General features: G+C 41.3%; 1 protein-coding gene across 1 annotated transcript in view; it reads right to left on the reverse strand.

Annotated features, from left to right (window-relative positions):
* The window catches only part of Chsy3 (chondroitin sulfate synthase 3), a 232,624-nt gene extending 213,910 nt beyond the window's left edge, over window positions 1-18,714 (reverse strand). The window contains exons 1-2 of the mRNA XM_005069085.4: window positions 17,783-18,714; window positions 14,854-15,137 (exon numbers count right to left, since the gene is read on the reverse strand). Coding sequence (XP_005069142.1) covers window positions 14,854-15,137; window positions 17,783-18,590 — 1,092 coding nt within the window. The 5' untranslated portion in view covers window positions 18,591-18,714. The remainder of the gene's footprint in view (window positions 1-14,853; window positions 15,138-17,782) is intronic.
* Window positions 18,715-19,388: the final 674 nt, after the last annotated feature.

The following is a 19,388-nucleotide window of genomic DNA, read 5'->3' on the forward strand; positions in this document are numbered from 1 at the left end:
AAGCAAAATTAAACATAACGGAGTTTAAACCTATGAACACTAACACCTAAGAGCTGATAAAAGAGAAATATTTCAAATTGAGAATTGGAGACGAGAAATATAAATTTTACTTAAAATTGGTATATAAAATGAGAAAAAAATCTATGGGTCCTTGGGTAGTAGATTAGTATTTATCCCTGGCATACGAATGGACTCTGGGTGCCCATCCCACAATGAGAGATGCTCTCTCAGCTTGGACTCTTGGGGGAGGGCCTAGGCCCTGCCCTGGATTAAATGACAGACTATGGACACCCCCATGGAGGGCCTCACCCTCCCTGGGGAAAGGAGTGGGGATTAGGGGAGGAGGGGTGATGGGAAGATGTGGGAGAGGGAGAGGGAGCTGGGATTGACATGTGAAGCAACCTTGTTTCTAATTTAAATTTAAAAATAAAAAAGACAAAATAAAATAAAATCAAAATAAAAAATACACAATTTAAAGTTTATTCAAACCAGGGCCTTAAAAACTTCATAAATATCAAAATTTATAATCAGCATCAATCAATATTGTTTTTATAGAAGTACCATAATTACATCATCCTATAGTTATGAGCGTATATTTTCAATAGTACACTGGTATTCCTGAGACTACTTAGGTTCAAACAAGCCCTAATTTATGTTATTAAATGTTCTCCAGATGGAACAAATCTGTTTCAGTAGATTCAAAATTATTTTCACAACTGACACTTCACTAAATATTTCACACACAGAGAAAAGTTACTGCACTAGATAAACATACATCTAAGTACTATGGTAATAAACATTAGGTAAGAATAATCACCAATCACAGGTTTACAACCAAAGGAAACAAAACCTTTACTAATATTATTGCAAAAGGGTGTCAAGAGAAAGCACTAATCAACCAACACTGGAAAACTGTACACAGCAGGTCTTTCTGTCAACTTACAAGTCAGAAGACATTCTCCAGGAAATCTGATTTTTCACAACTTCATAAGTTGTTGATTATTTAATGAAAAGGGGAGGCAAGGAAGGTGAAGGTCAATTATGACAAGCGTAGGATGCTAAATAGTCACAGAAGAATCCAATGAGTATTAAATATTAATCTAAGCAACTGTGTGGGTAGGAAATCAAGAATAGGCTAATGCTAAGAGACTGTGTGTGACTTACTTCATTTTTAATTAATGTAAAAGTATTAGTTCCAAGTCATCTTACTGAAAGTACCTAAACTTAGTTACCACAACAAAAAGTACTGTTTATTCATAAATCAAGATATCAGTTTTATAAAGACATGTATTTGTTCCTTTTTGTATCTTTATCTCCCTCCCTGAAACTATATATCCTATAAACAGAATTTACCTCTCACAGCACACAGTGAAATATCTTCCTAGGAGGTAATTGGCAAATCTTGACAAGCTGAATGAGACATATTGGAAAAAACTAATCATTGGAAGAGTCAATGGTATTTCCCAGAATCAAAAGCAGTCTATAAAAGTGGGAATTTGACCAACATTTGCACGTGATTTGGGAAGCCTGTGAAGTCCATTTTCTTTTTTGGTCTTACATCAATGCAAGTAGTTCTCCAAAAATATCAAGCCAGTGGGGCTATTTAGTATCAGTGTGAGTAATACTCATTAAGACTTTTTTTGTTACTATAACAAATACCTGACAGAAACAGCTTAAAAGTAAGATTAATTTGGCTCTATCGGGTTCTGAAGCTTTTACTCCATTGCCTAGACCTAGGATGAGAGTGAATATCATAGTGGTATGAGCTTGTGGCAGCAACCCAGAAGGGAGAAGAGGCCAGGCACAAGGAATGCCCTCCAAAGGCAAGACTTAGTGACCAGTTTTCCCACCAGACTCCACCTCTCCTAGGCAGTTCAGCTACAAACCCATCACTAGATAACCCATTAATGAAGCTAGTGTCCTCCTGATCCAATAACCTCTCAATGGCGCCACCAGCTGGGCGTACAATACAGGCGCCCCTAGCAGGGGATACTTGTTCATCAAACTAAAACTCCCAGCAATGATCATAACTGAAAAAAGTTACTGTTCAGAACAATGTGTATATTACATCTTCTACTTCCCATGAAAAAAAAACAAAATAATAACCAGGCAGAGAAACTAAATCAGAGCTTTCTGACATTCAGGAGAAACTGCAAATGGAGAAAAGAGTCTTAATTTTTAAAAATAAAATGTGTTATTAGGAGAAAATTCTAGTGTCAGATAAAGAACAGAAATAGATTTTCTGCTATATATATTTATATGTCATAAATTTCTGACCATTTTATAATCTTACTTTTTCACACCACCATATTCAGTATTTAAATTTTACTTAAATAAGTTTAAAACAAATGACCTTTTAAAATAAAATATTAATTAAAAATAGGATGGTCGCTGTGGACAAGGTAATTTTTTCTTCTGAAATACAGCCGCTCAGACTCCCAGTCTCACGTTCTGCTCCCACTTCACGCCCTTGAGTTGACTGAAGGACCCACAGGCACCATAGTCGGCTGTAAGATGATTACTTACACAACACTTGTTTTATCTAGAAGTGAAGTTTGATTAAGACAAATACAACCATGCAACACAAGATAATGCTCATTGTGGCTTGGCATCCCGCCTCACTGGCAAGAAGAGTTGTTCAAGATACGTGGGACTCGATTTTCTATGGAAAAGTCCTCCCAAAGAACTTCAGAGCCACACATGATGACTGCTCCCCTCGTTTCTCCATCTTGATCTCGCATTGTTCAGCTCTCTAGTCTGTCACTCCACTTGAGCTTCCCTTGCCTTCTAGCTGGTTCTCTGCTTGCTGGTCCACGTTCCTTTGCTGGAAATGTGTTCCCTTGTTACCTGCATCACTCACACAGTATCTTCTCAGTAAAGCCCACCTCGCCTCCCTGTGTAGAGCTGCGTGCCCCCCACTCTGCCTCCCTCAGCCTTTTCGTGAGAATTCACCTTCTTTCTGAATCTAGAAAATAAGGCCAGAGCTTGGTTCTACATGTTTGCTGAAACCCCAGCTACTGGAAGAATGCCTGGGCTTTGGATGATCGTGACTGTTGGCTGAATAAATGAATAATGAATAGAACTTGATGTGCCCTGAGTAGACAGCCTCCTGTGTTCTGCCAATTCCTGAAAGTCATCAATCACCCATACCTGCTCATCTCATGTATTCTACCTCTGCAAATGCTGTCATCTTCAAGCCTAAAACACAGGAGTCACCTTAGTGTACCACTGCACCACTACTTGTCAATAGCTCTGCCAACCTCTGTCTTCACTATCTCTTAAGTTCATCCTGCTCATTTCCACCTTGGGCCTTTTATTAAGATTCATCTTACATACTCAGACAGTACAGCTAAATCTCATGAGGCATTATTCCTATGCATAAGGGCATCTAAGACATCCTCCCACACTAGAGCCATTAAGAAAAAAAAACCTCTGTATAATATTCTCCACTCAGAATTCTTCAAAGCTTTCAGTTACCCATAGGACTGATTTTCTACACGAGCTGTTCATTAAAGTCACCCAGAAGGATTTTTAACAATCTCACGCTCTCCTTCTAAGTCCACACTATTCCATGAAACTCTAAGATGCACACACTAATCTACAGACACATCTGGACCATTGGGGAATAATGTGCAAGTCCTTTATAACTGGATTCTGCTATAGCTTTTAATCCTCACTTATCCTACCTCAATATATACTTAACCCAAACTCGATGTTAAGCAGGCTTCCATGCTTTCCTCAACTGCCAACTGCCCTGTATATTTCTATAGGTTTCGGGGAAACATTGCATTTTTCAATTCCCTGGAACATTTCTTTCCTTTACGCATCATATACTTTCCACCGTCAGAGAAGTCAGTACAATGATGGGCAAAGAAATGTTTATGGATGATACACAGATGACATCAAATATACATTTAAAGATGTCTAAATCTATAAAGCCACCATTTCTGCAACTTATCATACAAATCACTCTAATACCCTTTGGCTTTAAAGCTCCATTTCAATGCAAAATAGTCAGTATTATGGAAGCAAAATCATGAGACTCAGTATACAAGTATTTTAGAAGTCTTATTATATATTGCTCAGATACAGTCATTAGGAAGAGCTATAATTACTTAAGCATTAAAAATGCAAAAATAGTTTTAAGAGTGTCTGAAAGATCCCCTTTGATGTTTTTTTAAGAAAGCAATACGTGAGCGTAGTCTTTGGGTGAGAAGGCACACAACTGTAAGTGATAGTTTTATGTTATTTCCTTAAAACCCGGGGACTGGCTGTTTTAAACACATGGATGACAATGATGTAGAAGTTTTGTTGGTCTCTATGAATCCAATAATGGAAATAAAATAAAGAATAAATCAAAATTGACTGGACATTTAAATATGAAAGTTAATTTAAAATCCATATGGTAAGGAAATAGGGAGATATGTCAGTGAAGAAAACACTTGTTGTGCAAAGTGTTCATCTCCAGAATTAACATGAGCATGCATACATAGATTTTAATGGGTACTATGATATCAACACTATATCCACATTAGTCACCTAGGAAATGCTCTATGATCATCTTAGAGCATTAGAAAAGTCAAGCAGTATCCATGCTTCAGGCATCACCTGTTAAGAGATTCTGATACACCGGGCCAGAGATTGGTTCCAATATCACATCTCTTTTCAAACCCATGTAGTCAAAAATAAAGAACCATTACATTGGGCTGGAGAAATGGCTCATCAGTTAGGTAAACACACTGCTCTTACAAAAGACCCAAGTCTGGTTCCTGTCACCCACATCAGGTGATTTATATATTACCACCTGTATCCAGCTCCAGGGGATCTGATGCTCTCTTTTGGCTTCTGCAGACATCTACTGACACAGTCATATCTGATGGGAATGGCAAAAGTCCTAAGGCCAGCAAAGCTGAGTCACATGATAGCCACCGTGCCACCTTTGGTTTTCATCTCCTCCTGTTGTATATTTGGGGGACTTTTAATATTTGTACAATTTAGGGATATTGAATTTCTGGAAAATTTTCTTATGAATCATTTATGCCTTCTCCCAGGAGTATTGCTTCTAAGTTTCCCCAGGACAGTCCTGAACATACTATTCCCCATACTTTAGGGAGATATTTTCTACTTGAAGGTCTTCCTTATTGTGCCTTGGAGGTTGTGACACATATAAAGAAGCCAGAGGTCTCTTTAAGAGGCTATGAGACACTCTTGAAACATCTGTCCCTGTACTTACTCAGAATCAAGATAATCAGAACAAAGTAAACTAAAAAAGGTCAACGAGTTTCGGTGGACTAAGGAATTGGCCACAGTTCAGATTGCAAGCCTCGTCCTACTATACACCCAGACAATTATGTGGTACATGCAGCAACAAAGTTAGAGTAGTTTAAGTTACCTCTGCCCTACACAGAGACTTATGTTGATGAACAAAGAATGGAGTGGAAAGACAATAAAAGAATATATGTCAGGACCTCCTTTTCTCAGAAAAGTTAGCTCATGAAGAGCCACTACGGCGTCGTATGACCAAGGAACAACAGAACGCCAGGATTACAATACAGGAAAATTCTATAAAGATACAAAATGTGAATATTGTATTATGCCAGAACTTGAATACTAACTGCAGCAGCTTTGGCTTGAGGATATTTCTAGGGCACTCTAACCATTAAGAGTTAATAATACACCGGGCGGTGGTGGCGCACGCCTTTAATCCCAGCACTCGGAAGGCAGAGGCAGGCAGATCTCTGTGAGTTCGAGGCCAGGCTGGACCGACAGCCTCCAAAGCCACAGAGAAACCCTGTCTCGTAAAAACCAAAAATAAAAATAAAAATAAAGAGTTAATAATACACTGCTCGGGACATGGCAATCTGCTCAGGCTGGCTTGGAGATTTCACTTTGGTGTCCTTGTAGCCACAAAAGCTACCAGCCTGAGAACAGGCTGTCATATGCCTCCAGATTCTTAAAATCCGGGTTTTGGGGTTAGTGAGTAAGAATAATTATAAGAGATAACCCTGTTTATCGATGATGCCTGCCAAAACTTGAGGGAAAATGATTGGAAATGATAACTCTGGTCTGTCATAGTTTGTTAATGGTGACTAAAAGGTGAGCAAAAGGAAATGAAACACATGTCCAGAAACTAAAATGGCATGATATATGTTTTGGGACAACATGAATCTGCTTAGTAAATTCTGTATAAATAGAGAAGCACTCTGGCCACTAGTCAGTGGGGTTGCAAGATTCTCCTGACCATCACAGCCTGGCTCACGTCTTCCCTCACCTATAACTTCCATCCTCTGCTGCAACCTCCATCTCTGCCTGGGTATGCTTCCTATCTGTCCATCTCTCCAAAAAACGAGACAAAGAAGTGTCCCGATTCTGATCCCTCCTGTTGCCGATATTGAATCCTCCCTTCTTCAGACCCTGCCCTCACCTGGAGCTGGACTCCAGCAATCTACACTCAAGCTTACACACTCACACAGGGACGGACACAAAAACACATCTTAAAATTAATAATAAATAATAATAAAACACTTACTCTAGACTTTCCCTACTATGGCAAAGCAGAATTTTCAAAGACACACTACAACTAAACTCTTTCCAATTGACATCACCCTCTTCCTATGGGGGTAAAGCATATGAACGCTGCCATTTGGATGTTAGAGATAGCTGACATGAACACATGACTTCCTGTGTGCCTAACAGGTTTTCAATTTATTGACCTTTTTGATTCTCACGAAGATTCTGTAAACTTGGCACTATTTTACAGTATTTTGCTTCTTCCAAAACAGATAACAGCCATAGAATGCTTAATAGTCCCAGCCACTACTCTGAAATGCTTCTAAACACATTAAGCCATTTAGTCTTCCAAGAAGCGCTCGGCAGTAGGTATTACTGCAATACCATTCAGTATGATGGATGGTGATGAAAGCCAAAGAAGCAAGAGACACAATAACTTGTCCACAGCTATACAGCCAGTGGATGGTAGTGGATTTGGAGTGGCATAGTTTAGCTCCAGAAGTAATTTGCCATTAGTAACATCCAATGGAAATAAAGGATATTAATAGAGAACAAGGTTACTAAATGTGTCTGCTTATATCTTCTATGTACTAAGAGATGCCAAAGCTAATAAAACCGAATAATCGTGTGACCATCTTTATTACAAAACATATTACCAGAGTTGGAGTCAACTGTAGCAATATATTTGCCTCCACACCTGTAGCACTGGCCACGCCTTTTGGGCGTGGTCACATGTGAGGACTTGACCTGTTAAAAAGAAAAGGAAAGGAATCTGAAGCCCCTGCAGTAAAGGAGAGCACAGGGTCTGTCTCCTTGGAACAGGAACCCCGAGACAGTTCCCTATTGTTTTCCATGTCAGATAATTACTAATAAACTCCACTTCGATGATACTGGGTCTGGTGAATCCTAATTCCCAAGCCTTCGGTCAACTGGAGCTTCTTCCATGGTGCAGAAAGTAAATACCATTGAGAACTTATCTGAGATGGGAGCCCAATTCTGTGTCAGACCTGAAGGCAAGAAGTGAGTTACAAGTCTTAGACCTCCTTGTGGTCCATGCCATACGATGAGAAAGGTAGATTCACCATACACTGCCTGTAGGGGAGGCTGCCTGGGCATACTGGAGCAAGTGAAAGAAGCTGACTATATGAACAGGACATTTAAATGTGCTTTAATAAATGTATTTTAAGGAGACCTACTCGTCATGTACAATAAGTATCCTCATTTCATTAATAATTCATCCTGGTATTATAGGATCTTACCTCATTAAATACAGCTTTCAGTGTTTATTTTCTTATACTTTGATTTGTGTTTTTACCTCAAAATTAAATGACTATTAATGAAAAGACACATTCCTAATAATCAACTCTTAGTTATGTAATGGTGCTTTAAATTCTTGGCCCAGTTTTTTTTGAATTCCACTCCTCTGAGCTCCTCAGGTGGGATGGTGATCCTGTCTTAAGATAGCCGCCTGTTCCATCTACAGGAGTCCTCCCATCTTCCCCAGCTTCCCTAAGTCATCACAGACAGTCCCTCAACAAAAATCACAACACCTGTACTTTGGTGTGTGCAACAACAACAAAAATACATTTCTCAAACTATCAATTTGCCAGCCTATTAGAAAATATTTGAGACAGTTGTAGTAGTCATGGAGGATTCTCTGAAGAACACTTTACATTTTAAAAGAAAATCAAGCAATACACGGAACACTGGTACAATTGATGGCAACTGTGTTTCCTCTACAGGGAATTCCTTGTGCAGAATCGCCCTTCTGCCTTCTGGCCCTGGCTACTGTTGAGAGAAGTTACATGAAATATCCATGTTACATTCTCTGAGTGTCTGGTCTGCTAATCCTCCATACCCATTGCCCTCACTTGCTTCTTTTTATTAGGCCCTAATATTCAGAAACGTTATTTAATGCTCAGAAAATAATAGCCAATGTGTATTTTTATACTTATCACCGTATTTTTCTGCAGTTTCTTTTCCTCTGATTACTTTGAATTTTAACAGCTATTTTTCTTATGTATGTATATTTAAATCATCTGTTAGGGATATAGGAGTTTTATGAATAAATAACTTTCCAATAAAAATTAATGAAATGAAAAAATATAGTAAAAAGAACTCCAGATACCATTGAACACAAAGAATGAAGAATGTGGCTGTCAAAATTATAAACAGTAAATAAAGATTTGAGAATCTCAAAACAATTAAGAAATCAATTTCATTGTCTGTTAAGCTCAAAGCAATGTCTGTTGGGTTTTAAAGAGTAAATCTTTTTATTCATTTAGTTCATAAACTTGTAACACACTTACTGAACTGTTAATGTCTGATACAGTTCCGGGACAGAAAAACATTAAACACACATGATGGATGACAATGGGCCTGGACCGAAGTATTGTTTTTTAGGAGATTAAACTAGGACAATACTGGGCCTGTGAGGCCCTGGTACTTCTCAATTCCCACCTTCCTTGACTGGCTTTAGTATTTGACATCATTTAATAATGACTCACACATCTCGGTAGTTTTTCATTCTTACATCAATTAAATGTCTTGAACAAAATGTCTGGAAACATGGTATAATGCAAATAAGCTGATATCTGGTGCATTTCTTTTGTGTTTTTTAATACTTGCTAAATAGAGAAACAGCTGAATCAATGTCTCTCAAAGAGCATACTGTTTTAGACAACAACACAATGAAAGTGGAACCGGAAATGGGGTTGTTATTTTGTTGTTGTTGTTTTTAAGAAATTACAATCTTTGTGACTTATTAAGAAAAGAATTTAAAACTGACAGAAATGAGTGTCATGTTATTATGCATTTTATTTCCAGTTGTCTGGAGGCATCTTTCAAACTTAGCAGTGTCTTCAACTATTGGAAAGCATCTAATTAGAATGCCTAAACTGTCTCAGGTCAGGTGATAAGGGACCAGTTAGCAATGAAAATAAACCACGCTTACAAAGCATTGAAAGCTGCACTGTTTTCCCATCACTTCAGAAGGTGATTTTATTTTGCACAATAAAGAAAGCAGTGTGGCAGCAACAAAGTCTCATGAAATGAGTTCATCTGTCAAGTGGGGTGGGGGAGGAAAGAGTGGGTGTGAGATGCTTGCTGCTTCTAGGAAAGAAACAAATAGTGACAGAATCATACCAAAAACAAAAAAAACAACAACAACAACAACACTTTTGAAAGACTGTGGTTTATATGAAAATCCATGACTTGGATTTTACCATGCCTATTCATTATTCCCAGGGACATCAAACATGCTGACCACAGAGCTAAACCGTCACCTGTCATTAGGCTGGGGAGATGGCACCATTAGTAAAGTGGTTGCTATGCAACCACTGGAACTGAGTTCAGGTCCCCAGACCCAGAATAAAAACCACATGTGGCAGCATGTTCTGTAACCCCAGTGTTCAGAACTGGGGGGGGGGGGGGACAGAGTTGCCTAAATGATGAACTTCTGGTTCAGTGCAATGTCCTGTCAAAAAAAAAAAATGATTTGAGGAAGAAACCAGTATCAATCGCTGGCCTCTACACAGGCTCACACAAGTGAGGGCACTGACACACACATGTGCAAACCTGTACATACTCATGCATACACCATATGGGCGTGCGGGAAGAGGAGAGAAATACGAAAGCAAGAAAAAGAGGAGATGGAGGAGGAGGGGAAAGAAGTAATAATTCACAAAGACCAGAAAGAAGCTAAGAAGTATGTGGGAAAGCCCCATGGGAATGAATGGCACAGATACTCTGAACCTAAAAGATGATATGAAAGCTTCACATATAGTCTAATGTCTCACTCAGCTCTCTGGGTTTACTTAAAAGTCCAGGAACAACTCATGAAATATAACCTTTTGTAAAATAATACAATTCACTATGATTTTTATAGCCATTAATGGGCCAAAAGTGAACATCAGACTTCTGGCATAAAGTTAAGTATGAAAAGAGTCAAATAAAATTCTGTTTAGTCATGGGAAATGGTTCTTTAAAGCCACAGAAAAAATATTTTTTTACCAACGTAGAACTGGCTTTTGAAACAACAGGCAGTTGAGTTATATATCTTTTCACTGGTTTTATTTTACTGTAAAAATCAAAATGACAAAAACTAAGTCTTCAATTGATCTTTGATGAATAAATGCAGAACTCACAGGGTGAGAATATTACTGAAACTAAAATTATTTCAATGCTTAAATATGAGTGATAGTACTTAAATAAAATTTTCAATACTGCTAATGACTAAGTATGAGTATATAAATAAGCTAATTTACAATAAAATAGAAGTGTATATGACACACAACTTTAATGGGAATTTCTGAAAAAATATTGACTTTTTTACAAAGGGTAGCAATGCAATATTATGACGGCATCTCTAACATTCTAAGAGCCTAGAACATTTTCTGGACCTCAGAGCCAGAGTCAATGACATACATACCTTTATGTTACTTAAGACAGCTAGCCTACTCAAACTGTTTGTTTAACTTGCTTTTAAGAGACCTTTATGAGAACCTATCCTACTTGCCTTGGGGTTCCCAAGTAAACAATGTTTACAATATAAAATTATGTATATCTGCAATATTAAATTATGTACTTTTCCAAGATCTCAACCCAGATAATGCATGTGTATCATTTCTGAAAGCAGCAAATACAGAAGCTGAAAACAACTTCTAAAACCCTACCATAAAGTTGCAAAGCAACTATTTATCAACATTAGTTGATAAATAATGATGCTTTTATTAGGGTCAGTTGGGATCAGTTGAAACCAGTGACTTAATCCCTTGTAAAAAGTCTGGAGAAGATTTCTGTAAAGTTTCCCATCCCTTCCTCATGTGACGTTTTCCATGGTGATCAATAAAGACAGATTAAAGCCCTTTGTGAAAGATAGACAAATACACAGACAAAAACACAAACACAGACTTGGACTCCAACAACAGACAGGCAGAGGGAAGAAGACAGAGAGAATGACAATTCCAATGGGGACTTGTTCTTGTTTAATCAACTCTGAGGGGAAGTGCATTTATTTCTTTCCTTAATGTGACACCCATGCATTAGTGGTGACTTGTGGTTAATAACCACTATGTGTAATCTGCACTACAAAGTATTTAAAATATAAATTTTATTCTTACTGCCAAGAGTCATTCATTTATGGAAAATAACCTCAGAAAATTTCTAGCCTGAGGGTTGTCTAGCTCAAAAAACATAGTGTTGTTTTTGTCAACTTGAGCCAGACATATACAATAAAAATCCTGGTGTCAACGAGATATAAAAAGAACTGAAAACTGCCTGCCTTTGCTGAAGGAATCAGAAAACAAAACTAAAATCACAAAACTTTAAAACCGCCACTGACAAGGCAATGCTGAGAGCCATATTTAGCCTCTTAAGGCAACAGAGATCAACAACAGGCAAGTCAAGACTCCACCAGACAAGTGATCTTGGCCAGCAGAAGATGCCAATCAATGCTAGCACACAGTGAGTACACCAAAATCACCTTCTAATAGGCCTCAATCTGTACACAGCATCAGAGGCGAGTACAAGTACAACAGCCACCTGGGAAGTTCTTGAGCACTAACAACTTGAAAAATGGGTGTTTCAGTCCCAAGTGGGAAAATATCCACCTACACTCTCCAAAGGCATCAGGTGCACTCTATGCAATGAGAGACAAGGTTGTGGCTCGGAGGTGGGCGGGGGTGGGGGTGTGCAGATAAGGAGATAGGAGAAAAGAAGGTGCTAACTGGCAAACCTGCATGCCCAGACTATTGGAATCTGATTACTAGGTACTGAAGTTATACATTAGTGTCTCAAAGTCCCAAGATACACCAAGAGAAGTTCTCAGATGCCTAACGCTGTAAGTTCCTGAAAGCTAAGCAGATTGGCCTACTGCAGGTCACTAGAGTTGTCTCCAGTTTGGGGCTATTACAAACAATTGCTATAACATTTACAAAGAAGGTTCTGTGTAAATGTTAAGTTTTCATTTTGTGAGAGGAAATGTGTTTTGTTGATGTTGTTGCTTTTGTTTTGTTTTTCTGGAATAAGAAGGGAGAAAGAAAAGAGTGCCCAGGTGTTTGTGGGAGTGATGGTAGGCAGGGACGGCTCTAACTCTCTTGCCTATTGAGACTTTAAGAAAAACTCAGGAAACTCTATAAATGAATCTACAAATTATCTGAGTCATTTTCCCTTAAGTAGATAGATTCTAACTAGTTTAAGATACTTGAACAATGCATATTTAAATAATTTATTCCATATATTGTCCTTTAATTCGGCCACATTATAATGCAATTTAGAAGCATTCTGAGTTTCACGGTCAGTTTACTACCATTGATTCTTTATAATTTCTAAAATAAAAGAGAATACAGTTTTCCAATGTTTTGTCAAAAAGATCATGAAAGCATGGACTCGGAAACTAAAAGTTTTAATTTGTAGTGTGACTCACTTGGTACAGGTGAATCAATATGGTTAATAGCTGCAACATGAGTAAAGTTTATGAATCCGTGCTATATGATACAGCTCCTGATCTGTCGACAGAGGTGCTGAAGTCAGTGATGAGCAAGTGTCATTCAAATAAAAACATACGGCGAAAGTTACTAGAAACATCACCAACATACAGTCTGAAAGAGAGCTCGCCCATCACTTGAGCACATTTTCCTGTCATGGAACATGAACAGATGAAGCATTAGGTAAAGCCTGGGTGTTCATTGCAGGATCAATGAAAATGTGGAAGGTAATAAATGATAGCTTGCTAAAACTTTCTTTTTCATTAACAGCAGTAAATTATCAAAAAAAAAAAGAGAAAGAATGAAACCCACATATTTCTCCCTTTTGTTTTCACCAATTCATTCCAAAGGGCTGTAACATATCTTGCCATAAGATTAACCAATGTGTTTTATACACTAAGCATGTGTTGCCTTTCCCAGATAATTTTATGGTGGAGAGAATTTTTTTATTGAGTTAGTGAAGTCACCTTTAGTGATAAAAGCTCTAACACTTTGTTGTCAAGCTTCTTCTAAATACTGGCGTTCTGTTTTGTTTTGAAGAGAGCCTGACTACACATCTCAGGCTAATCTCAAACTCTCAGTCTTCCCTCTTCAGGTTTGCAAATGTCAGAATTACAGAAATGTTTTAGCAAAACTAAAGGACAGTTTTATAAAAATAAAATTTGCTATTTTATCGTTAAAAAGAACTACTTACATAATCATCTAGATTTGCCTAATACATATCCAAAATCATAATTATCAGGAAGTCCTTGTGTGTAATCATTACACCAAATAACTCATTGAATTGTATCACAAAATATTTGGTTAAAAAAACTAAATAAACTAAAGTAATATTACACTTCTAAAAGAAAAAAGAAAAAAAGGAACCAAACTTAGAACTTTGATGTACAATCATTTCACAAGAAACATATTTTCATAAAAATATGTCCTCTTCACTAAATTTCTAAAATTGTTTAAGATAAACAAAGAAGTTAAAATGCAATTTTAAACAGTGTCCACTGCTTAGGTGAAATCAGATTAAACTTCAAATATCTGAAAACAAACTGCATTAAAATTGCAATGTATTATTTAAAAGTCAAATCAATTGTTACTAAGATTATCTTTCAGGAAATCTATTTTAAAGGACAATTCATTTGATTTCAAAGTCAAATTCTAAAGGGAAAAGTTCACAAAACTAATGGCCCCAATGTCATAACAGTCTATACCTCTGATTATTCAAATAAGTCTGGCTGTTGATAAATTGTCACCAAAATAGGCATAAAGTCTAGGGAACAGGTGAAAATGCAGTTATGTGACACCCTCAGTCATTTCCCCAGATCGCTCATACACTATCAAATAGAGTGTTTAAAGTGTTGAAAATGAACCTATCATGAATGACACATTGCTGACCTCCCACTAAGTGTTCAATTCCCACTTGAATGTTCCCAAGGAAACTAAATTTTAGTCATGTGAAAGCAAAGGGCTGTTGTCATGTAAATAAGAAAAACAAGTGTTGGGACAGTACCAAATAATTAAAATTGTAGTGGAAGGAACTAAAATTAGCCCTCTTGTTAGAGACATCAAATAAATACACGTGCATGTAAACACCAGAAAAAGCAAATACAGAAGAATAGGAGGAATTGTATCTCACAGAGATGAAACAAAAAGTCTGTTCAAAGTTAAGATCCAAACCAACCTCAAAACCTCAGACAGGCTTTGGGTCCAATAAGAAAGATGTATCCCACAATCATTCCCAAATCCATAAAGATGACTACTATAAATTTTTTAAGCAAATAAAGATAAGTAAAGGAGAAACAGGGTTCTTGTCCAGGACGTGAAGTAGCATGCACCTGTGTATTTGCCACACCTCAAGGCTTACCTCGTAAGACCAGACACACTGAGTCCCACCAAAGCGGCGAACACAGCGCCCCACTTCCACGTCCTCGTGAGTGGTGTACATTTCTCTGAGGCATTCGCCGATGTGAGGCACCATCCTCCTGAGAACTTCTCGGCTGAAGATCATGCCAGGTCCTCCCATGCAGAAGTTCTCCCCAGGCTCCAGTCCCAGCTTTCCAAGTTCTTCCGTATTCCCCAGGCCAGTCTGTCCCAGGTAGAGAGGTTTGCTGCTATTTAGGGACCTAAGGAATTCTTCTAATTTATCACCTACAAAGAGAAAACCAAGAGCCACCTAATTCTCTCATTTCACAGGCAATTTGTGTTCAGTAGAGTTAAAGAACTTCCTCCGCCACTGCTCTTAACCTTGGTGTACACCTTAGACTGCCAGGAAGAAGAAACAATCCTCCCTCCTATAATTTTTAAAACACAAATTATGATTGTTTCTTAAATCTTAATACAATTTAAGCACATATAACAATCATCAAACTTGCACCAGAGGCCAGATAAAGAGAGGGGGAGTAAAGATTCTTAGTACATTTGAAGTAAAAAATATTCCCAGAAATATAACTCAATGTCAAACCCTGGCATTTGGTGTTGTTCGGGCAGTCTTCTGATAGTTAATAAACAGTTTTCTTTGTACCCATATTTGTGTCTATACCCTTACAGGTAGAGGTGTGACGTCATAGGCATGTACATGAAGGCCAGAGTTCAACTGTAGGTGTTCTTCTTCTGGCTCCATGCACCTTGTTTATGGAGACATTGTCTTTCTAACTTGCCCAGAGCTATCCAAGTAGACTAGACTGGCAGGCCAGGGAGTATTCTGCCATGTCTAGCTTTTTTCTTTTTACATGGTTTTAGGGGATGCAACTGTAGTTCTGATGCCTGCAAGGCAAGCACTTTGTTAATTTAACTACCTCCATAGCTACAATATCCAACTATAGGGTTTCCTTCTATAATTGTTGACTTGGTTGGGTGTTTTTTATTAATTTACTTCAGACACATACAACCTACATTATTTAAGGGGGCATTTAAATGAAACTTCATCTTGAAACTGAACTTGGGAAGGATTTGCCCTAGAGGGAAAAAGTCAAAGACATTACAGTCAAAATAATGCGATAAATTGACTTGTGGGTGGTAAGTTGATCAAAGGAAAGGACATAAGATAAAGGGCTCTGTAGCTGTAAGAGTTCAAAGCATTTGATATTCTATATAGCAATATATCAGAATAAGTAGCCAACCTCTTCACAGTCTTACTCAGCCTTGGTGCTCTGGTTTTCGATGAACAGGACACATGTCACACCCTCTAGTTCTCAACAAGGATTTTTTTAAACTATGACTGAGTTCTTAATACAAAACTCCTTTTTTATTTTTAATAGAAAAAATATGACATTTCAAAGATTTGAAGGGCAATAATACTTCAAAGGATTAAAACAAATGACAGAAGTAGGCAGTATCAACGTACACTGCAAAGCACAGCCCTTTGCGAGGAAACCTTTTGTGATTTTTTCTATAAGAAACAGAAGATAATTACCCTGAAGTTCAAGGACCACAAAGCAAGAAGTTACTGAAGTGTCAATACTTTTGAAAAACACATTTTTCTGAATCAACTACAAATACCACATTTGAAGAATGCAATCATCATAGGTTTGTTTGCAGTTAACTATCAAAATCTCTCATTTCAAAAGGCACCACCATAGTGATTCTGCTCCTCCCAACTCAAAACTCAGAAAATCGACTGTTAACAACAACTCCTTGTCCCAGAGAAGACCTTTGCATTTGCTTGGCCTAACATTTGGTGAAGGATATTAACCTTGATCTTGTCACATAGATTTACAAATAGCCAGCACATACTGAGGAAGGACTACCCTCCACCGAACAAAGGGTCGGAAAGCTTGGAAAGCAGGCATTGCTTCTTCAGGATAAGCCCATTTCTTTCTTTGCAAACTTTTCCCACCTTTCCCACTGTCTGAACCAAAAAGATTTACTCTTGTGCTGTAAGGAGCACTGAGCCATTGAGCTTACAAATTCTCGGGGGAAGGGAGGTTGGAAATCTGCCCTTTCCCGACAAAGTTTCCTCATGCTGTGTCTGTATGATGTGGTTCTGGGTAGTTCTAGACTCTGTCAAACGTTGCAGCCACCAAGATGAACTGGAAAGTATCTACCGTTAGTGTGCAAGATGCAGCGTGCAGCTAGCTATCAGGGTCTGTGTAAAACGGAACTCCTTCAACTTTCTTCTCCACCTGACCTTTGGGAAGCCCCACCCATCACCTCTGGGATTTATTAAAGTGTGGTAGAGAATGACGAACAGCTAGCATGCTGGGCTGGTGAGTGTATCCAAGGTCTCGGTGTGGGACAAGTTTCTAAAAGCAACAGAATGTTCAAACGCGGGTCTGGGGCATTAAAAGATGGCTATCCTCAACCCCAGCGGTTCTAAAACTGCTCTAGACCAAGCTGAGACAAAGGAGCAGGGGAGTAAAGCAGCAACGCGAAATCTCCAGACCTGCTGCTCTAACCAGCATCCTGCATCTTGCTTCCCTCTAGCCAGGACACGCCCCTCTGGACAGATTTGGGAAACTATCACCTACTTGGGGGAGGGGTGGGCATGGCTTTTGGGTTAGCTCTAAGGTCCCTTTCTTCGCCTTTCGAGTAGGGACCTGAGCCAGATGGAAGAAACTACAAACAGCAAGAGCAAGCAAAGTGAATAAGGCTGAGCAGGTATGAGGAGGGTCCAGACTGCAGAAGAGGAGGAGCAGGCTAAGAATGGTGGGCGGATGCGAGGGTGGGGATAGCGGGCCAGGGGCTGCAGAAACCCAGAGCAAGTGCTGGCAGAGAAGCAGTGGAGGGGCTGGGGTTGACAGCAGCGAAAGGAATTTGGAGGTGGGCAGCGGGGGACAGCAGCACTGGGAGGTCACCTTTGATGTAGACGTCGTCGTCGGCGCGCATGAACCACTCATACTTGTCCAGGTAGTGGTCGTGCATGTACTTGATCATCATGAAGGACTTTTTCTGGGGAGGGTAGGAATCGTCCACCCCTGGCAGCTCGATGACAGGCAAAGGTGGAGGGGGCTGGCCGAGAACGGCACTGGGAGGCTGCTGACTGGAAAAGAACTCCACGCGGCCAGGGATGAAGCGCGCCCAGGTCCTCTGCGCGGCCAGCGCGCGGCTGCCCAGGTACTTCTGCGCGGTCATCACACCCACGTACAGGAAGTCCCCGGGTGCAGAGTTCGGGGCAGCGGCGCCCCCATCCCCGCTGCCATTGTGGCTGCTCCCCGGCCGGCCACCCTTCCGAGGTCCAGCCGCGCCCCCGTCCTCCTCCTCGGGTTCCCCTTTGGCAGCTGGAGCGCCGGGAAGAGCCGTCGCACCTTCGGGCTCCTGTCCTCGCCTCCTCTGCGGCAGCGGAGCTGGCTGCTGCCAGGGGCTGCTCCGAAAACTGGGACCTCCCGGCGCCGCCTCCGGCCGCTGCGGCCCCTGGAGCTCCTGGCTGGCAGGGGGCGGCGACTGCTCTAGCCTCGGCTGGGACTGGGGCTGGGGGAGCGGCTGCTGCGCGCCCGCACGGGGCCCGGTGGCCAAGCGGCCGTAGTAGGAGCAGAGACTGGAACCGTGTCGCCTTCTCTCGCTCAGCTCGGCCACACGGGGGGCGATGAGCCAGGACGCGGCGGTGAAGCCCAAGACCAACCCCAGAGCCACGCTCACCCACGGGCGGCGGGAGCGCACGGCCATCGCGGCAGCCCCGGGCTCGGATGCAGATTGGGCGGTGTGGGCGATGTCGCGGGTCCCCTAGGCTGGCTGCCGCCCCAGCTGGGTCTCTGCGACCCCAGCCCGAGCCGTGAAACGCAGCCTGGGTGCCAACGCGGGCTGGCAGTCCCCACGCCGAGCTGCCGGCGCTGCGCTGCAGCTCCAGGCGAGGCAACCGCTCTGCTCCGCGCTGGGGCTCCCGCTGAGGGTCGGGAGTGAAACTTCGGCAGCGGCGGAGGTGGCGGCGGCGGCCGCGAGAGGAGCTGCAGGAGGAGGAGCGGCGGCGGCAACGCGTCCGCTTCTCGGCTGCCACCCTGTCACAGGCGCGCCTGGTCCCTCCTCCTCCCGGAGCCTCCGCCCTCGCTCCCCGCCTCCCTCCCACCCGCCGCCCGGCTCGGGACCGGCCCGGAGGAGGAGCCACCCGCGCCGTGGCAGCCAGGAGTGGGGAAGCGCGGGTCGTGGTATTTCCCCGTCACCCGCCCTTGGACGCCCCCCAGCCAGCGCCTGGCTCGGCCAGCCTCCTCTCCGGAAGGAAACGACGCCTGTGTGGCCACCTCCGGCTTCCAGCGCGGCGGTCCCCTGATCTCCCCTCCTTTAGCTCCTGCTTTGGGGCTCGTCCCGCCCCCGCCCCGCCCTCCTGACCCGGCTTCCCGGGCCTCCGCTGCGCTCCTCCGGGTGCCACTGCCCCGCTGGGTGTATCCGCGGAGCTAGAATCCCTGAGCCCCCAGCAAGAGCGCATTACCGTGGGTAGGCTACCCTGTCCCATCCCACTGCTTGTGGCGT

This window comes from Mesocricetus auratus, unplaced genomic scaffold, assembly GCF_017639785.1.
Source record: "Mesocricetus auratus isolate SY011 unplaced genomic scaffold, BCM_Maur_2.0 Super-Scaffold_6730, whole genome shotgun sequence".
NCBI lineage: Eukaryota > Metazoa > Chordata > Mammalia > Rodentia > Cricetidae > Mesocricetus > Mesocricetus auratus.